The sequence below is a fragment of the Wyeomyia smithii genome, chromosome 1, assembly GCF_029784165.1.
Source record: "Wyeomyia smithii strain HCP4-BCI-WySm-NY-G18 chromosome 1, ASM2978416v1, whole genome shotgun sequence".
In the NCBI taxonomy this organism is placed as follows: Eukaryota; Metazoa; Arthropoda; class Insecta; order Diptera; family Culicidae; genus Wyeomyia; species Wyeomyia smithii.
The window spans coordinates 48592475-48620263 of NC_073694.1; the positions used below are offsets into that span (position 1 = coordinate 48592475).

General features: G+C 40.4%; 1 protein-coding gene across 6 annotated transcripts in view; it reads left to right on the forward strand.

The window, feature by feature from the left end:
- Window positions 1-26706, forward strand: part of LOC129717749 (uncharacterized) — a 45421-nt gene extending 18715 nt beyond the window's left edge. Inside the window, exons 2-5 of one of the 6 annotated variants that reach the window (XM_055667878.1) lie at window positions 24708-24968; window positions 25033-25291; window positions 25421-25588; window positions 25700-26706. In XM_055667878.1, coding sequence (XP_055523853.1) covers window positions 24708-24968; window positions 25033-25291; window positions 25421-25588; window positions 25700-26529 — 1518 coding nt within the window. In that variant the 3' untranslated portion in view covers window positions 26530-26706. Of the gene's footprint in view, window positions 1-24707; window positions 24969-25032 lie in introns of all 6 variants that reach the window. The other 5 variants (XM_055667879.1, XM_055667875.1, XM_055667876.1 and 2 more) reach the window with 5 other exon arrangements.
- The last annotated feature ends 1083 nt before the right edge of the window (window positions 26707-27789 follow it).

Here is a 27789-nt window from a genome sequence, read left to right on the forward strand (position 1 = left end):
AACAAACTGTTTCCTAGTACTAATAATTATTTCCGAGGGGTCTTAATACTACTGGACGTCAGTTTCGAAAGACCCCCGAACACAATCATGGTCGTGTTGCATACACCGGCATTCAGCAAAGCCTATTGTAGGAAAAACATCGATACAGACACTGCTGATTGACGATTTTTTACATGAATTGACATGAAAACAATCGTTGCGAAAACTCGAATTACTCGAGAAAACGCAACTAGTAGCAGCTGATTTTTGGTTTAGAACTAGCCTCCCTTGTATTTTAGTACAATAATAGTGTCATAGCAGAACAACGTAGAACTTTATGTTTTTCATATTGCCGAAAATGAGGAAAAATTACAAAAAAAGTTGTTTTACACATTATGCCTCCTACGAACCTATTTTCAACAAAACTGTCTTAATATCACATTACCTATTAGTTTATACTCTATTTTATGAGGATCATATGAGTTAGCTAATTATTTCCTAAGTATTTGCATGCCCTACTGGAAAATATCTGAGAAAATTTTTTCTTCCATTTTACAAGCTTTGTGAATCCTCACTTTAACAATATTATAGCACATTTTCTAAATTAATTTTCAAAGTAAATTATCATACTACTGCTGTATTATCATCTCATACTACTACTGCAAGTATAAAATAGAATGAGGCCTGAAAACTTAACTTCATTTTTTTAGTTTTGTTGCGACTTTTTTTGGTTCTGCCCCACAGTGCGGCGCTATGATTTTTTTAATATTTATTTATTTATTTCGTCAACAAATGTAGACTACAGTTATAATAATGCAATGTTTTCTTATATTCTAAACATTATTTCCAGTAGTTAGTAGTTTTTTTATTTGATTTCTGCCCATGGTGATGTCGATATTTTCGCAGTGGTGATTATAGAGACGCATCATGCGATTTATTGGGCCATTTTTTGAGTAGTTAGTTCTGTGAGAGTTTTCTAAAAATATTTTACGCTTTCTTAATTGACGACTGGGTGCATTAAAATTTAGTTGTGATAATAATTTAGTAGATTGCACGTGTTGAGAAATAATGTCATTGATAAAATAAATCATTGGAAGTTCGCGGCTTTCTTTAAGTACTTGTATGTCTATAAGCATGCAGCGTGCTTCATGTGATGGTGAGGGAAATGCTGTCCAATTTAGCTTACAAAAGAAATTGTTTTTGGACAGATTCAATGCGTTCTTTATGCGTGACAATATAGGGATTCCATACAATGCTACAATATTCCAGAATTGGTCGAGTCGGACGTATGTAATATATAATAGTTTGATTGTATATGGGTCTTGAAAATTATGGCCGAAGCGATTCTAAGGATCTTGTTATTGTTTCGAAGGTACCTTATGAGGAATTAACATAAAACCGTCTATGAATATGGCAAACAGACTGTGATGCACTCCTTCAAAATAATTGTCTTTTGTTAAGCTCTATTTAAAGTTCCGAGCGAAGTGAAAATCTCATACAAAATGTTCAGTTTTTCACGTGCGTGAAGAATGCAACCTGCAAAAATTTTATTTCGCTTGGAATGGTAAACAAATTCGATCCAGCGAAATCGAAGGTTGTGGGTCGAATTAGGCTTACTTTTTTCACGCATGCACACACTGTTAAAAAAAGAAGCAGCTAGCAAGAACTTGACATTCCAGCGCGATTATATTCTCTCAGTTCCGACCAATTTTTACTTCACTCGAAGTGTAAACTCGTGAATTTCGCAACCGAGATTTCGCGACAGATTTTGCTAGCGAAAATTTATGCTTTTTGCCAATTTTTCTCCTCGCTTGGAACTGTAAACTATGCTTTCAATAAAAAATTGTTGTATTTTAATGGTTTTGAAAATTTTAGGTGAACCTTGGGAAGCACCTTCGAATTACTGCTCATTATTACATAACTTTTTTTTAAAGCTAATGAAGAAACAAATGTCAACATGCTCGTATTGTGACGTCATAGGGACCCGATACCCTTGATAGTAATGCTTTTGTGTTCGCACAGTCTAAAAGGTCATTGTCCGATAAACACATGTATCGTGGTTGCAGCAGTAAATCTGAAACTGTGGAGACCGGCATAAAACAAAAATCACTGTTCATTGGCACTGGTGCATCGACTGATGGGTGAGATAGCCATAAACAAAGAGGTCACGTTACCGTCAAGGTATCAAATTGCATTATCGGTGTTACCTGACGTGTGGTTATTCTGCGTTTGTTTTGTTAGAGTTGAGTGGACTTATTCAACTCGCTCTTTGAGGCTGTTTGCTCGAGTGCTGCTATGATTACAAACAATGTAAGGCGTGAAATTTCGCTGATTATGGAGATTTGGGAAAACACCCTTCAGTTGCCCCCATAAACACGATCATATTGTGAAATTTTCAAATAACAAAAAGCAACAACAACAAAGCGGTTTGTAACGTTCACTTTAAAGCCAACTTTCAAAAATGGTGATGAAATAACGCTTCTGGAAGTTGTCGAAAGCAAAAAATGATTCTAGTTCCTACTGGAAATTTAATAGTAATACAAATGTACGTGGATTTAGACAAATATCTCTTAGATTCCGAAAGGAATTTAATTAACATAAATCAAATAAAGCAAGCGAAAACCTGATGATAAAGGTTGATACATCGGATAAATACTGGATCAATCGATCCAGTCCGTGAAGTGGTCGGAACCAGCGAAAAACCGTTCGCAGTCTGTTATATTTCCTCGTCGAATACGCCTTCGCTGGATGAAAATGAAAACTTATTTGTGGAAAGTAAAAAATCTTCCAACAGAGAAAGAGGTAGAGAGACGGTGACCGGTCTCGGTGGCAATAGACATTCAAGTGCTTTTCGATTTAACACTCCATAGGGTAAACCCCCAAGTGTCTGCTTCTTTTTCTGTACGTTTTTCAGTGCACAGTATTGTAGTCGGCGAAAATGGTGATGTTACTCAAAAAATCAATTAAATTATAATATGCATCTTATTTTTCAACATTTTCAAATTTCGCGAGCAATTTTATTGCAGTAGTTAATATTTTTTTTTATTTAATTCCTTTTAGTTTTGGAAAAGTCTAACTGCTCAAATGCAAAGTAAACATTCGCCGTGTGAATTTCCAAAACAACTGCTAGCGGAATTGAAATTAAAAACACACAACACTCATTATTCACTGCTCTGACATGCACTTGGCAGCCACGAGATATGACTCGGGCAGGATCCGGACTTTTGCGAGGCCTTGCCGTTGGACTTTCATTCGATTTTCCTTTCGTTTTCGATTTGTTCCTCCACAACACATGTTCATATGAAAACAAACTGGCTGGTTTTCCTGGCTCTAATTTTGCGGTTATTTTTGTTATTGTTGTTGTGTTCCGACGACCCGCTAAACTGTACTCGTTCCACAGAGTTGAAGAAGGAAACTCGCTCTCTTATGCCATCAGCGAGTAAAAAAAACTGGTCTCAAAGTTTCTTCCTCATCCAGCGGTAGCGTGCGTGTGTGGCATATACCTGCTACTATTTGGACATCTCCGGTAAGCTCTTCTACCAGCCGATGCTTTTATGCGGCGCAAAGCATAACATCAAAAAAGCGGCCGCGGGGGCTTGCAAGCCTGCAGCAGCAGCAGTCGTATCAGCAATAACTGTAACTGGTGTAAAAGGCATGAAGTAGTTTTCGCTTTCTTCGGAAAGCGGGAAAACAGGAAACGTTGGCCAAGCCGGCTGCAGTCCATTCTATGAGATAACATATTTTACGACAGTATAATTTATAAATATGTCATAATAGCAGCTATTGCCAATTATAAAAAAAAATAAGGTTTACGCGCAGTGCGATGTTTTATGTTTGCATTTCTCGACATAGCATGACAATGCCATTGCATAAAAAATCACAGGAAGGTTGTATGCAAAGCCACAACCGCAAGGTTGAAGTAGAATACTTTTACAAGAAAGATAACCCGGCTGCTTGCGTGTCAGTCATTTTTTCTAGTAAATAAACGTTGACCGTTCATTTGCAGTATTGTAATTTCTTTTTGTTTGATATTTTGAATGAAGTTCATTGAATATTTTTAAATTTTGTGCAAATGGGAAGTTGAAGTGCTGCCGAATTGTAATATGTACATTTAATACGACATCATTAAACGGGAACGGAACAAAGGCTACGGTTATGCAGAACGCGAATGACGGCGCGATGCGATTCGCCTTACCGTGTGAAATGTACAGCTCTTTTTTAGGCGAAGTAGAGCTATACATTTCAACACATTTCGTCTTGCCGAATAGCATCGCGCCGTTATTTGCGTTCTGCATAACCGTAGCCAAACACTAAGCGACGCAAACACGTAATAATAGTCAGAGTATGCATGTAGATGAAGATAATTATAGTTAATTTGGATTATAGCGCAAAACGAGAAAATATTAATTTGTGTTCTTCAAATTTCAGTTGTTCAATTTTATATCCGATGAAAAGTCTGTTTATTATCTGATGAAGCTTTTATATAGGCCAAATGATGCATTCCCAATTTACTAGGTCCATAACTCTGTCGACCGTGCTTGGGAAAGCGCGGTATAACGACCAATCAGAGGTCAAATTTTGTGTTTTGACAAGGCTTAAGAATTTTCAATAGTACAATAGTTCGAATAAAAAAATTGCAATTTCATGCATTTGGTAAGAATCTTAGAAGATTTTCTAATCGATTGCTGCAAAAACGAAGGAAATCCATCGAAAACTAACCGATTTATTAGCATTTGAAATTGGACATATTTCTCACTTTTTTCAGTTTTAGATTTTCATTTCACATCCCTATGTAGCCAAACTTCCTGAGAGAAGTATTCTACTTTAAAAATTAGACAACTACAACAGAATTTGATTGCATCCCGCACAGAATGTCTGCTTGTGTTGATGCCAGAAAATTATTAACCTTCAATTATTTTTTATTTGCCTTGAAAAAAGCATGGTGTGGTTCAAAATCGGTTGCTAATTACAACCTTTGAGCTGCCCTAACATTGGGGGAAATAAGATACACGGACAACATGCACTGTGGAAGCTATTTCACATTCAGTAAATTAAACGGGTGCGACAAATTTAAATTGCTAGGATGCAACACAGAATGCTTGCTTGCGTTGACAAAAATTATTAACTTTCAATGACTTGTTTATTTGCCTTCAAAAAGGCATTTTGATTTCCGAAACTGGATTTCCTGATGGCAATCATCATGCTGCCCCAACACGGGGGGAATAATGGCTGTCTGGCGACACACGCTGAGAAAAACCGCGCTGCTCCTGAGACGTGGTGACCAACCACAGGGCTAGTGCTGCTGCTGAGGAAGGACGACTAATGTTGTCGCTGTCTGATGCTACGCTATGCCACAGTTGTGGCCGCTATACGCTGGCCTATCCACAGCCAAGCCACAGTTGTGGCCGCTTCCGCTATCGATGGTACCCACTGCTGCTAAGGGAGGACTGCTGTCGTCGCTGTTCAGAACTGTTATGAGCGGCTTGGACTAAAACAGGCTCTTATATAGGGATGAAAATAGGAATGAATTATTTCACGTACGTGGTGGAATGATATAGCGATCATTTGATAAGCTCCACCTCTTTTTTCAGTTTCTAAAGTTTTTCCTCAGTTTCGTAGCACGGATGCACAAAAATGATTTCTTGTCGAGCCGGACCGATAGCACTCTCATTGAAGCAACAAAATAACATGTTTTGTGTCGTGTTGTGCAGCTTGGTTGAAGAAAATGTTCCCGTCCCCATGTCGCATGTAAGCAGATTATTGCGTTCAGTAGACAGTAGATAGTGTATCCAGCGAATAAACACCGATGGTGCTCTCACACACGCAACGGTTTTAACCCGTATCTTATTGCGGTTTGTAACATCAAGCGATTTCGTTTGCTCGCTGTTGCGTGTTGCATCATGTTGCAACTTGGCAGCTGGGAGACGACGAAATTCTGTTTACGCTGATTGATTGAATCGACTTCATATAAGCTCTGCATAGTCGGACTAACTGCTTTTGTGAATGCGTACTAACAGGGCAATTTATTATTCAATGTCGGTTATGCTGATCGCAGCCTTTGCGCTGCCCCTACAGTGGGGGGTTTACTAAATAAAGTGAAAGTAAAAATTAGACAACTACAACAGAATTTGATTGCATCCCGCACAGAATGTCTGCTTGTGTTGATGCCAGAAAATTATTAACCTTCAATTATTTTTTATTTGCCTTGAAAAAAGCATGGTGTGGTTCAAAATCGGTTGCTAATTACAACCTTTGAGCTGCCCTAACATTGGGGGAAATAAGATACACGGACAACATGCACTGTGGAAGCTATTTCACATTCAGTAAATTAAACGGGTGCGACAAATTTAAATTGCTAGGATGCAACACAGAATGCTTGCTTGCGTTGACAAAAATTATTAACTTTCAATGACTTGTTTATTTGCCTTCAAAAAGGCATTTTGATTTCCGAAACTGGATTTCCTGATGGCAATCATTATGCTGCCCCAACACGGGGGGAATAATGGCTGTCTGGCGACACACGCTGAGAAAAACCGCGCTGCTCCTGAGACGTGGTGACCAACCACAGGGCTAGTGCTGCTGCTGAGGAAGGACGACTGCTGTTGTCGCTGTCTGATGCTACGCTATGCCACAGTTGTGGCCGCTATACGCTGGCCTATCCACAGCCAAGCCACAGTTGTGGCCGCTTCCGCTATCGATGGTACCCACTGCTGCTAAGGGAGGACTGCTGTCGTCGCTGTTCAGAACTATTATGAGCGGCTCCGGCTGAAACAGGCTCTTATATAGGCCAAATAGCATGTTTTCAATTGCAAGGTATATGATTCTGTCGACCGTGCTTGGGAAGCAAGCATATAACGACCAATCAGGGGTCGAAATTTTCGTTTTGACAAGGCTTGACTATTTTCAATAGTACAATAGTGTGAATAATAAAATTACATTTATCTTATTTTGGGAAGAATCTTAGAAGATTTTCCAATCTATTGCTGCAAGAACGAAGGAAATCCATCGAATACTAATCGGTTTATTAGCATTTGAAATTGGACATATTTTTCACTTTTTTCGGTTTTAGATTTTCATTTCACATCCCTATGTAGCCGAACTTCCTGAGAGAAGTATTCTACTTCAAAATGTGAATGTGTACACGTATACCTACTAAATGAACCGGGTAATAACCAACATCAACGTCAATTTAGTAATTTGTGCTACAATTGTGTCCGAGGTGTGAGCTCGAAAGTATAAAATAGACATAACGCTTCCGGAGCTTGAAGAAGATAGCAGCATTGAAATGAAAATTGAAGATGGGATTTTTAATTTACAGATAAGTATTAATGGGACATTTTTATTTATACTATACGTCGCATCATGATTAACTTGGATTATGATTATTAAAATTAGATTAGTCATTTCGCTAATTTTTGAATTTTCAATTTTAAAGTGCCGATTTCTACGCGGGTTGTTTTGATGCGTTTTTTTAAACGGGATATGTTTACAATAACGCGGATTATTTTTACTCGATTCGGAAGATTAATTGTAAGCGGTATCAAATAAGTTTAGTATAAATATATCGAATCTAATCTTTTAAATGCGGTACAATCAACCGCGTAAAAAGCGACCCCAGTGTACTTAAAATGCTAATCACCGAACCGCTAAATTTTCATTATAACACGAGAGAAAATATTTATAAGTTTTTCCACTCTAGGAATCCGACGATATATGAGCCGTTGAGAGCAAAAGTGGTACATGTGCCATTTTTACACTTTTTGGGTTTTTTGCATAAATTGATGCAGAACGCAATAATGTACTAGAATATCCAAGAAAAACCGAGATCTGATAACCTAAACCAAAATTATAGCCAACACAATTTTTGGTAATTAACATAATCACAATTTCGTTGAGAGCAAAAGTGGTACATGTCCAATCTGAGCATATTAGATGAATTGTAAGTCGAGGATCTTAGGATATTAAACAATAATGTCTTCAGCAAAGTTGGTCAAGTGATTGAGTACTTTCAGGTGAAGATCTGTCTGCTTTGGAATTTTCTCACTACGTGGTGCTAGTGTACCCGTGACTATTTTGTAGCAGAAAGCGTTTTACTTATTTCAGTATCAACTCGTATGCTGTTACCAAATACATATACACCAGCGCCACGTAGAGACAGAATTCCTCAACAAACAGATCATAATTCTATAGTACTCAATCACTCGGACAACTCTGCTGAAGACATGAATGTCCTAAGATTAGAGAGCTATAATGCATCCTTCATGCTCACACTGGACATGTACCACTTTTGCTCTCAACATTTTCTGGTTGTCATTATTTTTATGTTTTTCCATTGAAGTTTGTGTAAGTTTCTCAACCAGAACTCGTTATGCTTTCATGTACCGTCTTTTGAAACCTTTCCAGCATTGATTTAGTGCAGTTGTGTTGAAAAAATTGTTGGAAATAATTTACTATTTGAGTATTTTCGTTTACAGCATCTCCTGAAAAATTTACTTAATGGCACATGTACCACTTTTGCTCTCAACGGCTCATATACATCATTAAATTTTCGTTCATGCCTCTTGAAACCTCTAAACTTGCAGTGAAACTTGGAATACTTCTCGTTCAATTCCCCGTAAAGTATCGGACAATACTGAGTTTCTAAGTGGAGTAGTGGATTTATGATTTCGTTAATTTTTTAATTTGTTATTGGCCCTTAAAATGCCCTTAAAATCATCGAATCGCTAAATTTGCATCAGGACGCAAGAAATATAAAACATATTCACTGGGGTCGCTTTTTACGCGGTTGATTGTACCGCATTTAAAAGATTAGATTCGATATATTTATACTAAACTTATTTGATACCGCTTGCAATTAATCTTCCGAATCGAGTAAAAATAATCCGCGTTATTGTAAACATATCCCGTTTAAAAAAACGCATCAAAACAACCCGCGTAGAAAGCGACCCCAGTGTATAAATGTAAAGCAGCGTAACAACCAGTAAATAATTGACGATTACTGGATTCAAATTCACGTAATTTTTTTTCCAAGGTGGCGGAGGTGTTCCGTTGTCACTCCAGGACAAGCTAAAGAAGGTTTTACGGACCGCGTTCTAGATGAGCTGACTCTCGGGATCCAGGGGGGACCCTACGTATCCGAACCTGTGTAGATACTGCCTGAAGCAACTGTGACAGCACAGGATCTGTGTGGAAGTGTGTTTCTCCATGGCTCCTCCCGATACAGCCACACGCCTGTACTGCCGTAATCTCGCAGACTGACGTAAGCGCAATTTTTTCAAATATGGGGTTCTTATGCCAATTTGTTCGTTATTCGAAGACCCATCTTTTGGTATCTTTCTTTTAGTTGTAACTTATTCATTGCATAAAAACAAGAAAACGAAATGACGTATGCACCATTTCAATACAAAAGTGACAAGTAACCCGTTCGTTTTTGGGCCGTATTGAAAAACGGATCAAATGGATGTACGTCATAATGTTGTATCACGGCAGTGTAGGTACTTTTCAGTTTACCACAATTACGTTAACGCTTTTTGACGTGGCTCTTGAACGCGAAATTGTCGTCAACCATAACCCTCAACAGCTTCAATGATCGCTTTGTGGTAATGGTAGGGGAAAGGGGGCAGTTTCGGACAGAGCTCAAAAAAACAAATGGTGCAATTTTCAACCAAACTTAAAATATAAGTAAGTTGGCAGCCCTTCCACCATCATCTACTATATAGTTTGATAGCTTTTGGTTGTTTATTACTTACGAAAACAACACAGTGCCATTTTTCATTCATGTTTTTAACCGTTTGAGCTTCAAGTTGTAAGTATTTCTCTAATTTCTTTGTGAACGATTTAAAAATTTAAGTATACCACCTTAGTTCGTAACTAATATGCAACGAAAAAACGTGATAACATCGGGGGAAACAAAGATCTTATTTATTAGATAAAATTAAGATTTGTCTTCGGATGGTGGTGGGGCACATTCGGACACTTACCAAATTTGTGTTTGATTGTTGTTTATTAACAAATATCGATTTAGACTGATTCTCAGTCATAAAAATGGTTCGGATCTACAAAAGGAAAATCAATAGAGCAAGCATCAACGATGATGAGCTGAGAAAAGTTTCTAACGGAACAATGTCTTTGAGACACGTTTCTGATACCTGCGGAATTAAAAGAAGTTCTTTGGTCTGTCGTCTGGAAAATCAAAAAAAAAAACGGAAAAATCAGAAAGCTTTTCTTTCAAAAACTCAAATCAACAAGTATTTACGAACGTGGAAGAAAAATTTCTAGAGAATTATTTGATCGAAAGTTCTCAAATGAATTATGGATTGACGTACCATATGCCAAGGCGATTGGACAATTGTTTTTCAATGTTCTGGAACACTTGAAAAAGGCTCCAGAAAGCAGCGTAAGTGAACCAATTTTGCTGTTGCTTGACAATCACGAATGCCATTGTACTTTAAACCAATCAAATATTGCCTAGGAAATGGCTTAGTTCTTGTATCCTTTTCCCCTCATAGCCAGTTTGCTCGATTTTTATTTCATGAAATAAATTTGAAAATGCCCGAAACTACGCCACACACGGGGCACATTCGGACAAGCAACAAGCAGCCAGCAACAGCCAGGATGAATTCAGATTTTTTTAAAAGATAACAAAAAAAATATTAAAAATCGTAGAAAAAGTGTCCGAAACTGCTCCTCTCTCCCCTACAGTCTCCGACTCTGACCATCATCCATTACTTTTATTTACGGTTGTTCACAATCGTTACTTCTGTCTTAGGATGCGCTAATTTTATTTTTCTGGAGTGTATCTAGTTCTCGATTTTTCATATAGAATACACCGACCTTTTAATTGACTCGCCGTAAATATCTAGCGTTATGTCATCTGCAAAGCTCACAACCTTTACAAGGAACACTAGCTGCAACACGTCGTCATACATGACATTCCACTATACCGGGGCCAGAATGAAACCTTGCAGTACTTCTGCGGTGATTAGATGCATTGCTTGCCCTACTACGTGTTGTAAACTAGTACACGATTGTGGTAGTAATACTCCAGAATCTTGTAAAGCGACACCGGTATGTGGATGCTCCTTAGCGTGTGTGCTATGAAGTCCCAGCTGGTGCTCATGAATGCATTGTTCACGTCTAGCGTGACGGTTGTGCAATTCCAACACTCTGAGAGCATGGCCATCCTGATAGCTAAGTTCATAACTCCATTCGGTCTCGGTTCCTTGCTCATATTTAAGGAGTTGGCGATTACGATGAGTTCTATTGGACAACCGAAGACCCAGTACTTGGTTCGTGGCGTGAAAAGAGTTGCTCGATGATTCATTCCAGCATCACTGGTGATTACTCCGCACTCGCACAAAGCCTCTCGAAACAAGCCCTCTTGCTCGCCTTCATCGCACTCCTCAGCTCAGATGTTGCTGATTCAAATGCTGCATCGCACTATGTCCTTTGGTTCGCGTACGGTATTCTCCGTCTTGCACGCACTGAGTGATCTCCTATCGCGTCAATCGACCAGTATACAGGTGGCTCTCTTTTCCTAGGCTGGCAAGTCCTTCACGTCGTGGTCTACACTACTGATGTAGCCATCGTATATCCTCCGGTTCGGGATCTGATCTAGGCTGGAGAATGTCATGTCGATGATCGACTCCACACTATTTCTCCATAGTTACCAGGTCGACTATTTGAACGTACTTTTAGATTGACCAACGTGATGGAGCACAACAACTACAGTAAAACACTTCGGCAACCGCGAATCCCTCGTTTGAGGTTGACACAACTTTCTGAAACGGGAACGTTGCGATATTGATCTGTAATGATGGCTAAGTCCGCCAACGACTAGAGTATCCCAAAAGGTGGGGGTATACCCGTAATACTGTATACATCACCAGATTTGGCAGAAAGGGGCAATTTGTGGCATGAAGCCCAAGAAGATTCTTTTTAACTATTGATCAACATTCCAAAAAGATCAGTAACTACAAATTTGATACTTGTTCGTGTCTCGCTCTGTACCAATCTTGGATTGTGGTTTTCAAACTGATGATATTTACCTGGACTTGCAGGTTGCGTTCGATAAAGTGGACTACGGGATACTGCTTGGTAAAATGTTTAGGCTCGGTATGATATCGGGTCCCGTACGTTGGTTCAAGTCATATTTGACTGACCGTAGAATTTGTGTGAAAGTGTAATCTGTTGTTACTGACCTTTCTTTCAATATGTAAGGAGTTCCTCAAGGTAGCAACCTGGGTCCGCTACTTTTTTCTATCTTCATCATTGATGCTGCTCTTATGTAATCACCAGGATGCCGGCTGTTTTATTTTGACGATACGAAATTGTTAGAAAAAATAAAGTGTTTGCGTGATTGCATTGAGCTACAAAAATACCTGAACACGTTTGTGAGTTGGTGTGAAACGAACTGCTTAATAGCATACTATAGTATATATAAATGCACCACAATTTCTTTTCATAGAAAAAGTTTGCAAATCGAATTTACACATTCTATAGAAAACCAATATCTACTTCTTGTAGAGTTCATAAAAGATCTCGAAGTTACTCCGGATCGCAAAATGACCTTTCAAAACTATTAAGATACACGCAAAAGTTGGAGTGTGCGTAACCAGATCATTTATGAGCGCATTTACTGATTAAATTTGGAACCAGTACAACGCATGTGCGTTGGGCATAACGCATTTGATGCTCTAGCGTATAATGTATCAACCGATGTTCAGAAGGCTTGCATCATTAAAACAGTGCAACCGGCAATCAATACTGATATGTTGGGTACTGACAAAATTATTGAAATTATGGTCTGATCGATTCACTTTCATGAATCAGGTCATTTGGAAACATCATTCAAACATCTAAACATATAAAAATGCAGCTCTGTCTGTCTGTCTGATCCATATAGGCTTAGAAATTACTGAACTTATCGGCGTGAAATTTTGTACATGGGGGTTTTAGGGGCCGAGAAAGGTGACTAGGATAGTTCGAGACCCCTCCCTCTTCTGAAAGGGAGGGGTCCCATACAAATGAAACACAAACTTATGCACATCTCGAAAACTAACCAACCAAATGGAACCAAATTTGGCATTTGGATGTTTTTAGCAGTAACAAATATGTCCACATTAGTTGGACACCCTTTCCTCTTCTGGAAGGGAGGGGTTCCATACAAATGAAACACAAATTTCTGCACATCTCAAGAACTAACCCAATAAATGGAACCAAATTTGGCAGGCGGATATTTTTAGGGGCAACAAATTTATCCATTATAATTCGATGCCCCTCCCTCTTTTATAAGGGAGGGGTTCCATACAAATGAAACACGAATTTCTGCTCATCTCAAGAATTAACCAAGAAAATTGAACCAAATTTGGCAGGTGAATATTTTTAAGGGCAACAAATATATCCATAATAGTCTGACACCCCTTCCTCTTTTATAAGGGAGGGGTCCCATTCAAATGAAACACAAATTTCGCACAACTCGAGAACCAATCAAAAAATTATCTTACAATGTCAATTTTGAAATCCAAGATGGCGACTTACGGTTTCTGAAGAACAGCGGAAAGTGACCAAATACCACCCAATGTGAGTATCTTCGGAATCGAAATAATGCACAGAAGCGACAAATCGATCTCAGGAAACATTTTGAATTGTAAGATGGCAACTTCCGGTTTCTAGAGAAAAGCCGAAAATGGCCGATTCCCACCCAACATGATTATACCGGAACCAGAGTGATACACAGGAGCTAAAATCGACTACAGGCATAATTTTGCATTTTAAGATGACGACCTCCGGTTTCTGGAAAACAGCCGAAAATGACCAAATAACACCCAATATGGATATTTCCAGAATCAGAATAACGCTCAGGGGCCAGAAATTGTCTTCCAATGCCTTTTAAAATTCTAGATGGTGACTTCCGGTTTCTGAAAAACAGCGGAAAATGACCAAATACCACCTAATATGGATATTTTCGGAATCGTAATGATGCGCTGATGCCACAAATCGATCTCAGCCAACACTTTGAGTTGTAAGATGCTACAACTAAGTAAAATCTTACAACTCATAATGGTTTGAATTAGTTAGTTTATTTGACACGGCACGATACATTTTCTGTTTTACTGAGCCAAGTACAATTCGTATTAATTCTACGTTAGCAGGGAAAAGAGGGAGGCCTTTTCTTTATTCTCGCGGCCGACTACGAGCTAGTGGGGATTTAAGGTGAGAGGAGGGGAGATACAATTTTGACTTAAAACTATTTTGGAACTTTGTTTTTCAACTGGAGCAATTGTATTCTTGTTTGTTGTGGGTTCAAAATATTTGTGTAAGCATAGATGCGGGCTCTTCGTTTCCGTGTCTTCAGCATAGCATGTTTGTATCCTTAATCTGACAAATAGACAAAGAAAATTTTAAATTTTAATGTCAGCGTTTTTCAGAAAGCAGTATAGCTGTGTCATGTACTGCAGATCACCGCTTCCCAGAATGTCTCTAACGGGAACGTTCGGTTGTTTTCCTCGGGCCCGGAGGGAATCTATAAGCTCGGACCTAACATCACAGAATTCGGCACAAGACCAAACAACATGCTCGATGTCATGGTAGCCATCGCCACAAACGCAGTGATTACTGTCTACAAGCTTTATACGAAAGAGATGCGTGTTTAACGTATAGTGATTGGACATAAGTCTGGACATCACGCGAATGAAGTCCCGACCTACATCCAACCCCTTGAACCATGCTTTCGTCGATACCTTAGGAAAAATGGAATGTAGCCACCGTCCCAGTTCATCTGAGTTCCATGATGATTGCCAACTGTTGAGTGTTCTCTGACGCAAAATGCTATAAAATTCATCATAAGCAATTGGTCTTACATAAATATCGCCATCGATAGCACCCACCTTAGCTAAAGCGTCAGCCTTTTCATTGCCCGGAATGGAACAATGAGAAGGGACCCACGCTAAGGTAACCCGGTAATTTTTATCTGTTGAAGCACTTAAAAACCGCCGTATTTTCCCCAGGAAATACGGGGTGTGCTTCACAGTCTTCATCGATCGCAGAGCCTCAATGGCACTGAGACTGTCTGTGAAGATGAAGTAGTGGTCTATGGGCAGGGTTTCGATGATCCCAAGAGAGTACTGAATAGCAGCAAGTTCTGCGACGTACACGGAAGCAGGAGCATCGAGTTTGTAGGAGGCGGTAAAATTTTCGTGGAAAACACCGAAGCCAGTGGACTCACCTAGATTAGATCCGTCAGTATAAAACATTTTATCACAACTCACCTGTTTAAACTTATTTAAAAAAATCTTTGCATTGTTAGAAGTATCTAAAGGTGCGACATTGAAGGGAACGTATGAAGAAGGGTTAAAGCCATGTAGTCAAAATATAAAGTCATTAATCTGGTTTGGGATTGAAGATCGACCAACCTCTCGAAATTTTCAATTACTAATGTCCTCATGACCGTACATCGAATTAGTAACCGGTAAGAGAGATTCCAAAAACGATGTTTCAACGGAAGAATACCCGCTAGCACTTCAAGACTCATCGTAACCCAAGGCAATACGCAAACAACGATATTGTATTCTTTCTAGTTTTATAATGTGCGTTTTCGCAGCGGAGCGAAAGCAAAAACAACCGTACTCAAGAACTGACAGTATCGTTGTTTGGTATAACCTCAGAAGGTCTCCTTGGTGGGCACCCCACCAGGTTCCGGTAATCGTACGAAGAAAATTAATCCTCTGTTGGCATTTTCGTGTCAGATACCTAATATGGCAAGCCCAGGTGCATTTAGAGTCGAACCAGACCCCGAGATATTTAGCGACTAAAACCTGAGTGATTGTTTTACCCGTTAGTAGGAGCTGCAGTTGAGCTGGGTTATGCTTCCAAGAAAAAACGACCAGCTCAGTTTTATCCGAAGAGAATTCGATACCCAGCTTAAGAGCCAATTCAGACAAATTGTCTAAGGTATCTTGCAATGGTCCTTGCAGATCGTTAGCCTCGCTTCCAGTAATGGATATAACGCTATCGTCTGCAAGTTGCCGTAGCGTGCATGAATTTGCAAGACATTTATCGATGTCATTGACGTAAAAATTATATAAGAGAGAACTTAAACATGAGCCCTGGAGAAGGCCCATGTAACTAATTCGGGAAGTTGTCGAATCGCCATGTGAGAAATACATATGCCTTTCTGACAACAAATTGAGCAAAAAGTAATTCAAATTTGGTGAAAGCCCCTGCGAATGAAGTTTCGCGCTTAAAACTTCTACAGAGACAGAGTCAAAAGCCCCCTTAATATCCAAGAACGCAGAAGCCATTTGCTCTTTTCGAGCAAATGCGAGTTGAATTTCAGTAGAAAGCAACGCTAGGCAATCGTTCGTCCTTTTGCCCCGGCGAAAGCCAAATTGAGTATCTGAAAGTAAACCGTTTGTTTCGACCCATTTGTCTAACCGTAAGAGGATCGTTTTCTCCATTAATTTCCGGAGGCAAGAGAGCATAGCAATCGGCCTATGAGAATTGTGATCAGAGGCAGGTTTCCCGGGTTTCCGAATAGCAATGACTTTTACCTCCCTTCAGTCATGCGGAACAATATTTAGCTCAAGAAACTTGTTGAACAAATTCAACAAGCGTCTTTTTGCAGAGTCGGGTAGATTCTTCAACAGGTTGAATTTTATTCTATCTAACCCTGGAGCCTTATTGTTGCACGACAGGAGAGCCATTGAAAATTCCAACATCGAAAATGGAGGCTCTTCCGTAGTTACTAAAAACGCGTCGCGAAAGGTTTTCTGTTCCGGTACAGAGTCCGGACAGACCTTTTTGGCAAAATCGAGTATCCAGCGATCTGAATACTCCTCACTCTCATTCGAAACGTCACGGTTCCGCATGCGCCTGGCGGTATCCCAAAGAGTGCTCATCGCTGTTTCCCTCGACAACGCGTTTACGAACCGCCGCCAGTACCCGCGTTTTTTCGCCTTTACTAAGCTCTTCATCTGCCTGCCCAGTGCCTCGTACTTTCGAAGTAGATTGACAGTGCCGTACTCCCGGTAGTCCTTATACGCCGCGGACCTTCGCGCGTACAGCTCAGAGCACTCTTTGTCCCACCATTTGTTGGGAGGGCGCTGTCTTATCGTTACCCCGGGTATCGGTTTCGTCTGAGCTTGAGTCGCGGCGTCGATAATCAAGCCAGCTAAGAACGCGTATTCTTCCTCCGGAGGAAGTTCCTCGTGAGTCTCGATAGATTCCGCTATAAAAGACTCATAACGCTTCCAATCAATATTACGTGTAAGGTCGTAGGAAATATTGATTGGGCTCGGAGGAGTTGAACCATTAGCAATTGATATAACGATTTGAAGATGATCACTACCGTGGGGATCGTTGATTACTTTCCACTGGCAATCTAACGCTAGTGATGTCGAGCAGAGGGATAGGTTAAGCACGCTTTCACGGGCTGGAGGATTGGGTACACGTGTCGCTTCCCCAGTATTCAAAAGTGTCATATTGAAGTCGTCGATCAAGTTACAGATTAAAGAAGATCGGTTGTCGTCGTACAGCGACCCCCATAGCGAACAGTGAGAGTTAAAATCTCTCAAAATCAAAAAAGGTGCGGGAAGCAATTCTGCTATATCAAGGAGTTGCTTCTGTTCAATCCGCGCGGATGGGGGAATATATAACGAAACAAGGCAAAGGTCTTTTCCATTCATATTCGTTTGAATGGCAACAACTTCAATATTCGAGATCGAGGGGAGGTCGATTCTGAAAAAAGAATAGCACTTTTTGATCCCTAAAAGTACCCCTCCACCGTGTGAGTCTCGATCTCGACGAATGATGTTGAAATCGTGGAAATTAAGTTGGTCATTTGATTTGAGAAAAGTTTCACAGAGCGCGAACGCATCACAATTGTATGTGTTTATCAAATTAAAAAAAAAAAACCGAATTTGGGGATGATACTTCTGCAATTCCACTGTAATACAGTGACAAAATTCTTAACCTCTTTCGACGTATTAGTCATCGAAAGATACGATAGCTGAAATGAGGGGCCAAGATGCTGTGAGTTGCTTCAAAAAGGTTTTCACTGTGGGGAGAAGGGCAAGAAGAATGTTTTGAAAGGGATCTAGTATGTTGAATGTTTAAAATATCCAGTCCACAATATCAGAGAATTTTATGAACCCTGTTTCTTTTATGTCTTCTGATCGAGAAATGGGTGCACGAGGGGTTTTTGGTGCCCCAGGAAGCGGTGGGTACTCCTGGTTTGATTTGAAATTAAAACAGGGGGGTACTTGCTTCGGTTTTTCTTCACCGCTTCCTTTTTCTGTTGTCTTATTGGTCATTCCGCTAGGGGTTATCTTACGACCTTTGCGAGAAAGATTAGGAGAGTTTAGCACTCTCCTCTTACTAGATCCCTCTGGCAAGGCATAAGAACACCCTTCGACGGGATCGTCAGATGTACCCTCATCGGTTGGCAAAAAGGAAAAGATGTTTCCTGTCGAGGGTGGCTCAGCCCTCTTAAGCATTTCTGCAAAAGAGCGCTTTGATCGTTCCTTAAGGGAACGCTTAATTTTTTCCTCGCGCTGTTTGTACGCGGGACATGCCGAAAGGTCATGCCGAGTTCCCTCGCAGTAAAGACACTTTTCAGTATTCTCACTGCAGGCGGTCTCAGCATGATTGCCTCCGCACTTGCTGCAGCGTGCCTTGTTGCAGCAGTAGGTGGCTGTATGACCTAACTGCTTGCAGTTTTGGCAATGCATGACCCGCGGTACGAACAGGCGTACAGGCAGACGAACCCTGTCAAAAGAGATGTAGTTCGGCAGTGCGGATCCGGCGAATGTTACTCGGAAGGAATCCGAAGGGAGGAATTTCTTCTTCCCTTCTTCGATGGATACTGAATGCAATTGCTTGCAATCCAGTATCTTTACACTTTGCATCAAGGGGTTTTTAAAACAGCCAACTCCATGACGCAAAATGTCATCGACAGTGAGATTCCCCTCGGTAACCACACCGTCGATTTCTACATCCTTGGCAGGGATGTACACGCGATACTCTCTCGTGAAGAGCTCGTAGCCAGCAATTTCGTTTGCTTGCTTCAAGCTACTCACGACAACTCGCAGTTTGTTCGGCCTCACCTTCGTAATCTCGGTTACGGCCGAAAAATGTTTTGCCAGGTCTTTGCCAATTTGAATAATTTTCAATGGCTTCTTTATGGGCCGGAAAAAAACAACGTAGGGACCGCCAGCGGCATCTGGGTAAGCTTTTACCCGTACTTCCGGTACTCTTGGTACAGGACTTGGCAAAAGGGAGGGCACAGGGGAAGGTAGGGGTGAGCTGATGGGAGAAATTTCAATTTCTTCCCCGTTTGTTTCCACCTCCAGGAAAAGTTGCACCTGCATGTCGTCCATTTTGCGGGAGCGTTACGCTCTACCGCACACAAACGATAAATATTCGAAAATAGGGGGGGGGGGGTGGTTCAAGAAGTTGATATTAAATTTTAAAAACAATTTTTCAATCTACAATGGATCAAATAAAAAAAAGACAGTAATACTAATACTAATAACAATAGTAATAATAATAATAATAATTATTGTAGTAATAATAATAATAATAACAATAATAATAATATCAATAACAATATTAATAATAATATTATAACATAGTAATAATATTGATAATTATAGTAAAAATTCTAAATGTAATACTTCACCGAACGTCTAAGTCACGACCTCACGGCTGATAGTTGGATTAATCGAGTGTCTCTGCAGTACAAACAATGACGATCCAGCTTCGTGTTGGGACACAGTGGCCGTATCCTACACGCGACCTTGTAGATGCCACTTGTAGTTGACTGCTAGCGGGGTAACAGCGGTGCGGGAGAATTATTCTTGCTGATATATCAGCTGCGTATCAGATCACTGGCGGGGTAGTCTGCCCCTACCAGTGTGCAGAAGATGTTTCTGCCGATATACTACAGGCTATTGTTATCGCACAAGAACTAATCGACAAAAAAAAACACCCGTACGATGACTCGTGTATTGTTATTTTGCGAACTCAACGGAGATAAACAATTTGCGTCTAATCGAGACGAAAGCAAAACAACGAATGAACTCATAATGGTGTCTGAGGTCAATTTGTAGCTCCTTGCATCACACTTGTTCCAGGGAAACTCATATTGGGTGGTATTTGGTCACTTTAGGTTGTTTTCCAGAAAACGGAAGTCGTCATCTTGGACTTCAAAATGACATGTGAAATCAATTTCTGACCTATGGACGTCATTCTGGCTCCGAAAACATTTATATTGAATGGTGTTTGGTCATCATCGGCTGGTTTCCAGACACCGGAAGTCGTTATTTTGGATTTCAAAATGGCATGCTAAGTCAATTTCTGGCCTCTGGACGTCCTTCTGGTTTTGGAAATATTCATAGTGGATGGCATTTGACAACGGAAGTCGCCTTCTTAGAATTTTTTTTTACTCTGTGTATTATTCTGGTTCCAGAGACCCCCCCCCCCTCTCCTTCAAACTATGGAAGAGTGTCAACGTATCATAGAAACATTTTTCCCCTCCACATATCAAGTTTGGTTCAATTTGCTTCATTAGTTTCCGAGTTATGCAGAAATTGACGTTTGATTTGTATAGGAGGATTACACCCCGTTAGGCATACAGACGCGAGGCAAACGGACGCGAGGCATTGTACGCAAGGCATACGGATACGAGGCATATGAACGCGAGGCCGAACGGACGCAAGGCCGAATGGACAAAAGGCCGAGAGGAACAATACAATATCGCACGATAGCCTAACTAACCCTAAGGCCTAAGGCTAACCGCATCAACTTGATTAGTTGAGAGAATTCGTTATCGATATTATTTTCCGCACATTTTGCATGTTGTAGGATAAATACAACGATAAACCGTGCCCCAGTGCTGAGTCGAGAAAATTTCCAGCTCGAAAGGATCCTCGACCTGATCGGGAATTGAACCCGATATTACAACCGCGTGGGAGAGCTAGCAGACCGACATCGCTAACCACAGAACCACGGGGACCATTAGGCCGAGAGGAAGTGAGGCGAAAAACGGTATTATCATCATCATCACAGCCCTCTTCAAATAACCTGTATTTCGCTTCAGAGTGTCATTTGGAGAGCAATAAACTCGCGGCCTTCGGCCGACTCGCTGTTCGGGCAAATGCTGTCCTTGCTCGCTACCGCTCGTTCGGAATTAACTGAGGTAAAGAAACTCTGTTTGAGTTGACCTAGTAAATCAGTTTTTTTTTGTGTGGACCCCACTGCGACCAGTAGTTGTTTGATCTATTGTTGCATTGTCCGGACGTTTTTGCTGTTTGAACTTTTTGTTTTTTTTTAACATTTTGCAGGGCTACTTATTGAGAAGTAACCTGCTCCGTGTTATAGTGCTTTTTGTCTTCTCCTTCAGACTTAGTAATCTACTACCTTCCTTATCGACCTTATCATCTCCTTCTGCAGGCTTTCACTCTAAAAGCATATAACGTGCTATAGTCTATGATATTATCGAAGCTTCAGATCAGTGGTTATTGAGTCTGGAGGGAAGTTATAGTACTTTTTGTCTTCTCATTCAAATTTAGTAACCTACTTTCTTCCTTATCGATTCTATCATATCCTACTGCAAGCTATCACTCCAAAAGCATATAACGTGCTATAGTCTATGATATTATCGAAGCTTTAGACGAGAGGTTATTAAATCTGGAGAGAAGATTTTGTGTGGAAGAGCCTGAGAATAAACCCATACTTAAAGTCCTTTTTGCGAACGAATGGTTTGGTTCTACTAAGATTCGAACCTATCACCATTCGCTTGTCAAAGTGGACTCTGTAACCTTGCGGCTACGAAGCTCGACTAGTAAACCAGTTGATCAGTTGTTTGTGTGTGAAAGGCCGCCGCTCCCGATGGCGGGTCGGCGGCCGGCCTGGAATGCGGAAACCACGGCGGCTTAGTGCCGCCTCGTTTCCTTGCCCTAAATTATGCGTCTTCGCCACATAAATAAAAAAAAATTCCCAGCCTGAACATAAGGAATATATTTACTGATCTTAAGGAATATATTTATACTTGAACTACATACGTAGAATAAAAAATATCCTAGTTGAATAAACAATTCATTGAATGACGCTTTTTGTCAATTATCAAACGTGCAATATATTTTTCAATAGATATTCTGATGCGAAAAGGATGTTGCAAATCTGGGACACATAGTCACAATAATTGGATCTCATGCGATCATAATCATCGTATTCGACCTCGCATTTATTCGGCCCCGCATCCGGTATGCCTTGTGGCAGTATGCTTATTGCCTCGTATCCATTATGCCTTACATCCATTTTGCTTCGCGTCTGTATGCCTAACATCCATATGCCTAGCGCCCATATGCCTCGTGCCCCGTCCCCGTATAGGAGCACTCACTTCCAGAAGAGAGAAGGATGTCGAACAACCATAAAAATATTTATTGTTTCCAAAATCATTACTTGCCAAATTTGGACAAACTTGATTCTTGAGATGTAAAAAAAAAATTGTTTCATTTGTATGGGTGTTGAACCCCCATTTAATATTTATTACCCCCTGAAAACATCCACATGCCAAATTTGGTTTTATTTACTTGATCAGTTCCTGAGTTATGCAAGAATTTGTGTTTCGTTTGTATGGGACCCTCTCTTCCACAGAAGAAATGGGTATCGAACCTACAATTAAAAGTTGATTGCCTCTAAAATATATCCACATGCCAAATTCATTTTTTTATTACTTAGTTCTTGAATATTGCAGAAATATGTACTTCATTTGTATGAGAGCCCTCCCTTCCAGAAGAGGGAGAGTTGCCAACGGTCCCGGTTCCATTTGCTTCATTAGTTTTGCAGGTATGCAGGAATTTGTGCTTCATTTCTATGAGAGCCTCCCTTCCAGAGGAGGAAGGGGTGTCAAACTAAAAAATATGTTTTGCTCTCAAAAACCTCTACTTTCCAATTTTAATTCCATGTGTTTGATTATTTTTCGAGTTATGCAGAAATTTGTGTTTCATTTGTATAGAGCCCCTCCCTTTCAGAGGAGGGAGGGGTCTCAAACCATCATAAAAACCTTTCCCGGCCCCAGAAATCCAAATTCCAGAGTATAGTGTACAAAAACAAAACGTGAATGGATTCGCGTACTATTAAGAAAAAAAGAGGACAACGTTACTTAAACGGGGAGTTCAATTGACGAGAATATCTTCCTAGGGTTGAAAATTAAAAATAGTGGAATAAATATTGAAGTTTTAATATAACGAAAATTGGAATAGTGATTTAACTTAGCATACGAGGAATTGGAATTCAACGATTGGTGAGCCCTCGATCAAGTTCGGAGACCGAAACGACGCCATTTTCAAATCCAAAACGGTGACTTCCGCTTTCAGGGACCTGTATAAAACTGTGTAAAACGTTCTCTCTCGTGTTAGTATTTTCGGAAACAGGATGACGCACAGTGGAGCACTTAGAACATATCGAATCTGATCAAAATTATCTCTAAGAATCTTTGGACTGGTAACGAATGTAGTTTAATAAATAGTTGTGACTGACTTTTTTTTTGAGATCAGTGAGATTCGGTGTTTCGAGGACGATAATTGGATAAACCTGACGATAATAGGGCTGATAAATAGATATATTTTTTAACGTGATGACGACTAGAGACCAAAAATCGGTGTCTGACACCTCTTTTGAAAACAGAACGGCAACTGTTCGAAGCCATTTTAAGGTGAAACTCCGCGCTCGAATTTGGCCCGAATTTTGCAAGATAATTTCCTCGAAAATCAGTAAAATTACGTGTGTGCGTGCGCTATTTATTAGGTGGAAGCTGAGATTTTGACGTTGAATATCTTCAAGGGGAAACTAACCTAACCTCAAAATTGTATGGAAAACTTTGAAACCTAATTAGCCACTTCTGGTCTCATAAAACTGTGTAAATCTGAAAAATGTTCAAATACTGCTCAGTATTGATGATATGGAACCGGGACCATGTCTAGAATCTGAAAATCAATGTCCAAGGTGACTCTCAGAAGCTAGAAAGTAATGTTTAAGAGATTGATAGGTGTGGTACAAACAAGTTTCATACATACCGATTTTACTAAATACTATTTAAGAAATGATTTCAATTTAAAGTGAACTCCGTGATGCCAAGAGATATTCTGAGACGAGATATTTCTTGGATTACTTCTTTTCTCTCAGTAGGACGTAAATAATCGTAAGGTAGTGCTCTGGAGAATTCATCTCGGCAAACCAGTTAGCAAAATTAGGAACAAGCAACCAAAATCTATCTTACATTATTCCCCTTATTCATATTCTTATGCACATAGCATTACCAAGTAGTCAATTTGAATTTTGTTACACTCTCCTCACAGATTTAATGACTAATTAGCTGTAAAAAAAATTTGATTTTAGAAACTTTTCTTTTTTATTTGAGAGTCTTTTGGATTAAGAAAAAACACGATTATGTAATTTGCTAATAATGATCGATTTCGCTTATTGGCGATATTACTAAAAGCATTGATAAAGATCTGTTAAAAGTCTCAGGTTGGCGAACACTTTATTTTCTTAATCTGGTTTAGGAAAATAGTTGGCATGTCATAGAAACAAAACATAATTTGTAAAATATTCGACCACAAGAAAATCATTAACAAAAATTTATTCTTCTACTTTATATTACTTCATATTATTCTCATTTTACATATATATCAATCTCTCATATATTTACTAATATTCTTCTTTAGATACTGCTAATGGCGCTGCTAGCGTCACCAGGTCTGTCTCAGAAAGCCGAAAAGCGTCGTGCCTTCTATCGAAGAACAACGACAACGACAGCGGCACCTGTCCAGAAAGAAATAGAGAGCACGGAAAGCAAGCAAACGGATAAAGGTGGGGAAGGCCTCTACACTGTAGGCGATTCATTCGCAATCGGTGCGTCGAGCGGGGATAATGTTGGCAAAGGAAGTTCTTTTAAACCAATTACCAGCAATGGCGATAAACTAACGGTAATAAGCTTGCATTATGACATTTCACATGTAGATGACGACTAAAACTACAATTTGTTTCCAGTCGTTCTCGGAGTACAACTTTGGCGGTACTAAACTTTCCGACAGCTCAGACCCAGACTCAGACGAAGATTACGGCTTAGCCCCCAGAAATCACAAACCACAACTACCAATTTCTCCAACCAACAGCTACAAACCGAGCGGATCTTTTGACTTTTTCAACAATGACTATTCCAAACCTTCCCTGGACACCAAACCAAAAACTTCCATTACCAGCAAATTCTCCATTTCCCATCCAACTCCCACGAAAAATACTTATACGGGTAGGTTAGACCACTTGGACGATTCGTCGGAGTATGACTTGTATTCAAATTTGAAGATCGGCCATAACTACAAATCCGCGCTTCAAAGCTATACGGGGGGGAAAAGTTCACCATTTTCGACCTTTTCAGGTTCACCTTTGAGTTTCGAAGCCAAGGTTAAAAAATTACCTTCTAGCTACGATGACTATGGACTATCCACGATTACCACTAAGAACAAGAAGAACAAACTTTCACTTGACGACGACACGTTCGGAGGGACCGGAGGCTCGTATGGCATCAGTAACAATTTCGGTGTCGGTAAGGTTGAAAATTTCTTCTCCGGTGGTGGCAAAAAGAAGAACCCCTACGGGTTCGGCGAGCCACCGCTGGTGAAATCTGCTGTATCGACATTGAAAAACTTTGGTGAAGGACTTTTAGGTAAACCCGAGAAAGCATCTGCTTCCCTTTATGACATTGATAGTAGCGAGAGTGGTTTTGGAAGTTCAAAATTCAAACCGTACAAAGGCAGCAGCTTGACGAACAGTTACCATCTAGACAGTAGTGACGAATCGGACGAAACATTCGTAAAGCAAAAGTTTCCAAAACTGCACTCATCCTATGGATCCATACCGCAGAAACCAATCACAGAGTACGAGAGCGACTTCGATGTGAAAAACATCAAGCTGCCCGGCGCTCACAACAAGTTCCGACCCCACACGAATACTAAATCGAACCCATACAAATCCAAACTACACGCATCAGACATTGACAACCCTAACCCGCTTGAGTTCCGACCTAACTTTAAGTTGCAAGATGTACCAAATCTGTATCCTGACGAACACATAGGTGCCAGCATCGCAGCCAAAGGTCAGATCGAGAACTTTCTCAATGCCGAGCATGGATTCAAAGCGACCACTCATTTCCTGGATGGGCATCCGGGAAAAAAACCAACCTACCAACAGTTCCTGAAAAGCCAAGAGGACGAGAAGTTAGAAAAGGAGGCACTCAAAGCGCAGATCGAATACCTGAAGGCACATGCATCCAAACGCCCCTCGGAAATTCGACAGCGTCCACCGGGTCCACCTGGTCCACCCTTCCCGCAGCACCCGGTCGGACCACAGCACGCGCACGGAGGTCGAGGACGACCGGTTCGGCGTATCCCCGGTGCTCATTTACCGCTCGGCGTGAAGGCGCCCCATCCAGCGCCAAGGATTCCACACTTCAACGACAGGCCGTATAGTATAAGCTTCAAGCTTTAAAGCGAACTATCCTTAGTCAGCCGGACTAGATCCATAGTGCAATTTGCCTTGTGTTTTAGTTTAGTATATCGTTAGTACCTACTCAAAACAACGTTAGGATTAGGTTATTTATTTACCCTAGTGTCTAGGATAAAATTTGTTTTGCTGTGGACAGTAAAATTCCGAACTCGAAATTAATTGGGCGTGGTGTTTTCGATTGGGACTTCAAAAGAAATGGCTAGGTGGCGTGGTGGGTTCGACTGTCTGTTTCATTTTGCCTTCTACCATTGACTGTCTATAAACTACGTTCTCATAACTGGTTACTCCAGATATCGATTTGATCCAGTCATACATTTTTCCCTAATTTATATGAAACGTAGTTTCTGGTCAACCCCCTACAGCCCCTTCATAGTTCACGTGATTTATGGTCGTCCCTAAACTTACTTTTTTATCATGTTATTCATGTGAATTATTCGTAGATGCACTACTGTTCATTTAACAAGTATCAAATTCAACTTTTTGTTTTTGGCACAATCTCACCCCATAGAAGGGGTGAGATTAGGCCAAAGTTCATTTAATTTTAGCAAAATTATAGTTCGCTCTTGTCCCGCTGTGTCGTTGTCATTTCTTTCTTCTGCTTTCGTTTTTTTCTTTTTTCCATTCATATTCTCCTCCTTCTTTTCTTCTTCTCTGTCTTTTTCTCATTTCTGCTCTTCATGGTGATTCACTTCATGCTCCTACCATCGGCATATCGCTTCTCATCATTCGCCGGTCCCATTCAGTCGCCTGCTTGTGGCTTAAGAGGCTTTTCAAGGCCTGACTAAACACTTCTTCTAACTCTTTCTCGGCCATTCAGCTCTCTTTTCCCACACACTTAAAAAAATTAACGAAACTCGGCATTATTTGGGTCGAGATTTGGACAGCTCGGCAACCATCTCGGCTGAATCTATTTTGCCGAGAGCCTCGGGAAACCAGCATTTGACAGATGTCATTTTATACCGAGAATTTCGGTACGTATTTGACTGTGTTCTCAGCAAATCTAACCGAGATGCGGAAAACTAGTCTAACGACTTTTCGGTTATATAAGCTGAATATTTCGGCTCAGTAAAGAGGCGATTTTCAGAGGAATCTACCCCCGGCTAAGCGCCAAGGAGTGAAGACGAAAACACCGCCCCGCCGAGGACCGTTGCAGCGACTGGTGGAGATTCAAACTACACGAGCAGCTGGGAAATAAACGCGGTAAATTTTATTTGTTTATTCTGTTTGTGTTTTTAGTGTTCT